General features: G+C 40.0%; 1 protein-coding gene across 1 annotated transcript in view; it reads right to left on the bottom strand.

Moving 5' to 3' along the window:
* Positions 1–5,709, bottom strand: part of LOC107602483 (serine/threonine-protein phosphatase 4 regulatory subunit 3-like) — a 20,539-nt gene extending 14,830 nt beyond the window's left edge. The window contains exons 1-4 of the mRNA XM_016295002.1: positions 4,656–5,709; positions 4,515–4,570; positions 2,648–2,746; positions 1,929–2,546 (exon numbers count right to left, since the gene is read on the bottom strand). Of these exons, the coding sequence (XP_016150488.1) occupies positions 1,929–2,546; positions 2,648–2,746; positions 4,515–4,570; positions 4,656–4,797 (915 nt within the window). The 5' untranslated portion in view covers positions 4,798–5,709. The remainder of the gene's footprint in view (positions 1–1,928; positions 2,547–2,647; positions 2,747–4,514; positions 4,571–4,655) is intronic.
* Between the last annotated feature and the right edge of the window lie 222 nt (positions 5,710–5,931).

Below are 5,931 nucleotides of genomic sequence, written 5' to 3'. Positions count from 1 at the left end.
AAAAAAAAAAAAACTTACTTACAGGCTGTGAGTCAGAGGCGCCAGACTGTCCTTGCAAAGTTGGAACTGCCCCACTTTATAGAAACAGCCTTTGTGCTCAGACGCATTGTAGGCTACTCTGCAGGATCAGGAAACAGTCCTCCATAAAATGCGCTGCACACATCTGAATATTTGGGGTGAACTTTGCTGCACGATTATTCCCTTGAAATTGTAATTGCGATTATTAATTACATTTATCACAATTTACATTGAATGATGTTTATAACATTGTTTGATGCAACTGCATGCCATGTTTTTATATGAAAATAAACAAGCTGAAAACACTAACTGAAAAACTTTGTGCTTTTCTATAGTATTAAGCCTCAAAAGTCAACTATACATCGGATTGTTTTCTTTAAATTATAAAAAAGTAAAAATATGAATGGTATTATAATGTTCTACTAAAACTAAAATTAAAATAATGGGGAAAACCCTTAAGATAACATGTAGAAAGAAAAAAACACATCTTAAGCACGCAGAATAACATAAGTGGACTTTGAACGATTAATTGCCACTTTGAACGATCAAGTAATTGTGGCATCCATAACTGTAATCGCGATTAGAAATTCGATTAATTGTGCCGCCCTAGTTGAACTGTTCTGGAACAGTGTTGTAAATACAACTTAACCACTGATTTCTAGTCGTGTCTTTTGTTTGGAAGGCCAAATAAAGTAGTTTCGCTTTCATAACGAGAAACACAGCATCACACACGGCGGGCTAGAGGGAGCAGCAGCCGGCGGGCTTGAGAACGGCGCTGCCGGCGGATTCGACGAAGGAGCGGCCAGCGGGCTTGCGGCAACCACATGTGACGACCCCGGGCTGGACTCCACTTCGTTCACGGTGAAAGCATATCCGACGATCCACAGCGCGAAGTTGATGTATTTCCTCAGCGACCAGCATGGATCAGCTCGAAGCGGCTATCGTCCTCTTTTGGAAGGCCAAACAAAGTAGTTTTGCTTTCACAACGAGAAACAGCGTCTCCACGACATGTCGGCGGCAACAACAACACTACAGCGAGAATAAAAGTTATGCCTTCTTTCTTTGCGTGAACATTTGGGCGGCGTTATGCAAATCTTCCCACATCGTGACGTAGATATGTGGGGGCGTTTTAGAACGAGCCGTTTTAGGTAGGTGTGGTTGACTCTTAACTTTTATAAAGAATATCTCTTTGGGTTTGAGACTTTAGTCTTTGCAACTTTAGTGATCTTATCTATGCACGAACAGCTTGTAACACTCCAAAGAGAAAGGAAAATTTGAAATTGCATCATATGACCCCTTTAATAAATGAAATTAATTACATTGACTATAATTACTCCACTCTTGAAACTCACCATTGAAGCAAATACTGTTGCTGATTTTCTACTAAATGATTAAATGTCATTCATTAAATGCATCTGAAAAAGCAGTTAGCACGGTTATCTTTAAATCTGTTATCTACATCTGCAGACCTTTTAGTGTGCAAAACATACACATATATATATATACACATATATATATGACCTTTACAACAAAGAACCAAAGTACAGCCCACAATGTGCATCCCATCAAGAGCAATGAGATGGTCTCAGGCAATACAAACAGGGAAGTATTAATAGCTGCATCACAAACATGCAAACGTATTCACTGCATTCTCTGTAAACAGTTTTCTGCTGAGGATGCAATGAATTTGAGAGGGACGATGCTGGTCTGAAAATTGTGTTGAAAAGCTACAATGACACATAGCAAGCCTGACAATGTATGTTACCTGTGAGATATGTTATAACGTGGCATTAAAAGTTAATCTACAGCTTCTTTCACCTAGTTTAGCCCCTGAACAGCATTTCAACTCAACCGCCATTGTACAAAGTTCACAACTGGTCACATATACATGGTTGAATACGAAAACCCACCTGCAGCATGCCAACAATCTCCACTTTGTTGAAGAAGATGAAGGAGTGCAGCGTGGAAAGCATGTTTTCTTCAAAGACAGAGGGGGTGGGCAGCACCATGTCCTGAATATACTGCACGCGGTACGTCTGATGAATCTTCTGCCGCAGCTCCGGGTCTGAAATGGGAATGACCTCTTTAAACCGTGCCGTGGTGGTGAGGAATTCTCGATGCCGCCGTGGTTGGGGTAGCGACGGATCGAACTCCAGACATCCGATCACATCCATGATGCATTCTTCGGAGAACATGACTTCAAAAAGCGCTGTGCGGTTAAGGAGGAAAATGCCTTTGATGATGTCATAGAGGTGATGCAGGCCTTCACGGTTCTCCAAGTCCTCGCACACTCGGAACAGCTCCAGCAGTTTGCGGATGTAACCTTCATTCTCCAGCGCCAGGGACAGTTTTTCCCGCCGTAACGGAGAAGGTAAGGATGACGCCACCAGCTCAGCCACTTCCTCCAGCCGGGAGAGCTCACATGGCGGAAGTTCAAGACCAGGAGAGGACATGTCATCAAAGCGCTCCTCTTCAGACTCATCTATCAGCTCCTGGGTGATGTCTACAGAGGGGTCCTTTCCCTGCACCTGTAGACACAAAAATAAAGGCTTTCAGAATAAAGCACTACACCAACATGCAGAACATACCTAGAGAAAATATTATAAATGTACATCACAGACATAATCACCTGACATATTTTCTCCCAGATCTCATCACAACCAGCCTTCTCCTGAAAGCTGAGAGCTAGGTCATAGTTTTCAGCCTCAGACCATACTATTAATGTGTCCTTCAAAGACAAAACACAAATAACATCAACAAATGCTAAAAGAGCATATGATATACAAGCACTATCATACAGGGATCTAAAGTTCAATGCAAGACACTAAAAACATTTGCAACAGGCAAAAACATTGTTCATGCACAGGTCAAATTAAAAATTTTGCTTTCATAACATCTTTAGCAAAAAGAAAACAAACAAAATACAAATTTAAGTATTTATTTTACTACACCTGATATATTTGCACCTGTAGATTTCAATTACGATACATATCTTTCCAGGTTTATTCCTATATTTTAAAGGTTTTTACAGAGGGGTTTGTTTATATATCATTCACCTGATTTATTTAACCATCTATTCCTAAAACAACAAAATGTACTTTTTTTCCTGGCTATTGTCTGACTTATGAAGCGCTTTATCCAATTTTAAAACAAAACAATCGTCTTAACCCTATAAAGCCTACTGTATCATCTGAGATACATTAATTTCTAATGTCTCTAAATTATCAACATGGTCAAAACAGAAAACTTGTTGTACACAATCAACTACATGCCGACTGATTGATAGTTTATACTTTTTTAGCAAGTAAAAGGCCTTTTAGTATAATTCTAAAAATGTCAACCTTCACCTTTGTGTCTTTTTCCTGTGAAATGATGTTTGTGAAGTAAATGTAAGAATAACTTTTATATTGTTAGTAATAATTCAAGATGAACATTTATTGGACTGAAGCAACTTATTTTTACTTTATTATCCATACAAATTTTCATAGAAAAATCATTTTAAAATGAAAGAATCAAATATCATACATCAAGCTTTAGTGGAACATTTTTTGCACTCATTTATTTAGGCCTATCTCTTAATAATCATTGAATTGCATTATGTTTTGCACCCCACAAATAAATATAGAGATTTGATTATTTAAACATTATCTTACCAAGACATATTAGGAAATATAAAGTGAAAACTGATATTATATGCATTTATGCAAATAGTCTGCTATACTGTTATAAAAATCTCACTGATTTGCATTACAGGCTATCAGAACTGCATCTACTTTTTGTCTATATAAATAACTCATTTATATTCGATAAGTGCAACAAATGCCTGGTGTATTCAAAAGATGCAAACTTTTTTTAATACCTTGTCTAAAGAATGAAAATATTACCGCTCTATTACAAACAAAGGCTCTAATGTTATTGTAATGTGATTAACTATGGAAGCATGGTGATACCTGTAATGTATCTTTGTATCTGTAATATCTTTCCCAATTCACCTGTGATGTCTCGCATCTTAATACATGTGTATTTGACCTTTAACCAAAACATATTAGGAAATATAAAGTGAAAACTGATATTATATGCATTTATGCAAATAGTCTGCTATACTGTTATAAAAATCTCACTGATTTGCATTACAGGCTATCAGAACTGCATCTACTTTTTGTCTATATAAATAACTCATTTATATTCGATAAGTGCAACAAATGCCTGGTGTATTCAAAAGATGCAAACTTTTTTTAATACCTTGTCTAAAGAATGAAAATATTACCGCTCTATTACAAACAAAGGCTCTAATGTTATTGTAATGTGATTAACTATGGAAGCATGGTGATACCTGTAATGTAATATCTTTCCCAATTCACCTGTGATGTCTCGCATCTTAATACATGTGTATTTGACCTTTAACCAAGACATTAAGAAGCACATACTAATGAATGAGGTTCACAAAAACGCTGATGAGCTGTCAACAAAATCATGTCACAGCATTTCAAACGCACCTGCTGTTTCTGATAGGCGGTGTTAGGGTTGATTTTGGACTCCAGCAGCAGTGACCCTGTTTTAAAGAACGGGCACATCTTACTTGCACAGTCAACGAAAAGTGGCCCTGTACATCATCTCTGTAATATTTTAAAACATACCATCACTTTCGGCGCGCACCAGGAGAGACATGCCTTTCAGCCGCTCCACGTAAGCGGATGACACATGTCCCGTCCCCCGATCATCCCACTGGCGGTCCTCATTCAGAGTGTACACTTTTACTCGTCTACGAGTGTCAGTCATCCTTGCAAGTAACTCTCAAACCGGCTTTTGCCCTTGATTCAATAAATTTCAACGTCCTCGGTTAGCAAGGTGCAACAGAATCTGCGGTCAACTTCAAGCTGAAATGTATGGCATTCACTGGCAAGCTGTCGCGAAGCTGATGCAGTATGTTGTTGTGGGGTCTATCACAGTAAACGCATGCAGTCCAGAAGAATTATTCTGACCAGTCTAGCGGTGGTCAGCTAGCTGCTGTGTGCAGCCGAGGCTCTCCACAACATACTCAATACTTTGAACTTTTTATAAACGCAACCACGAAAAACGCTCCTCCGTTTCTAAAGGCCGTGCAACGGTGAGAAATGAGTTTAAAAGCATTCAGCCAGAACACGAACGCAGAATGTGTTTCTTTTCCTCCGTGCCCCTTTACTTTAAGCTAGCTAGGCTATGCTAACGCTGCGACTAATTCAGTCAAACGGGGTTAGCGTAGCTAGCGCCTCAGCTAGCAGGCTATCTACTGGCGCGAGTCATTTTAACCCAGAAATGTTCGAAACGCGCGCGAATGAACTCCAAAGACGTACCGATAACGCTATTTGATCGTTATACTCGCGCGCGGTCGGTGAAAAGGCGGGAAGGGTCGTGTATAAAGCGGCACGTTCATAATAAGCTAAGCTATATTTTCTCCAAGTATTCCGCCATATTCTGGCTAAGGGCCGCGGATGGACCAGCCAGTCTCTTCACACATAGATAAACATCCCCCTATGTAACTAATCGAATAGACTCGCTCGTTTCACTTTCCGGGACGGCGAATGGCCAGCGCGACCGTCGAGCACCATGAAATAGCAGCGTCTTGACGAAAAGTAATTATTAGCCCCACTGTGAAGATTCGGCCATCTTGGGTCCCCTGTGAAAGCCGCGACGGGGTTTCCTGTGCTGCAGGCGCAGGGCCGCCGCCACAGTTTAAAGACACAGTGCGCCAAAAATGACCAGCGCAGACACACTGGTGTTTCGTAACCCCAAACACTCATTGCTGTTGAAAATGAAAGGGACACAGAGAGGAATGTGAAAGTAAGCTCGAAGACGCGCGGCTTTTATTAATGACTGCTAGAGCGCGCGTAAAGATAATAAACTTCATACTGCTTTTGCCATTCAGTTGAATGA

This window comes from Sinocyclocheilus grahami, unplaced genomic scaffold (assembly GCF_001515645.1).
Source record: "Sinocyclocheilus grahami isolate Dianchi unplaced genomic scaffold, SAMN03320097.WGS_v1.1 scaffold15.1, whole genome shotgun sequence".
In the NCBI taxonomy this organism is placed as follows: domain Eukaryota; kingdom Metazoa; phylum Chordata; class Actinopteri; order Cypriniformes; family Cyprinidae; genus Sinocyclocheilus; species Sinocyclocheilus grahami.
Note: the sequence above shows the minus strand (reverse complement) of the source record. Positions and strands in the feature narration are given on the sequence as shown.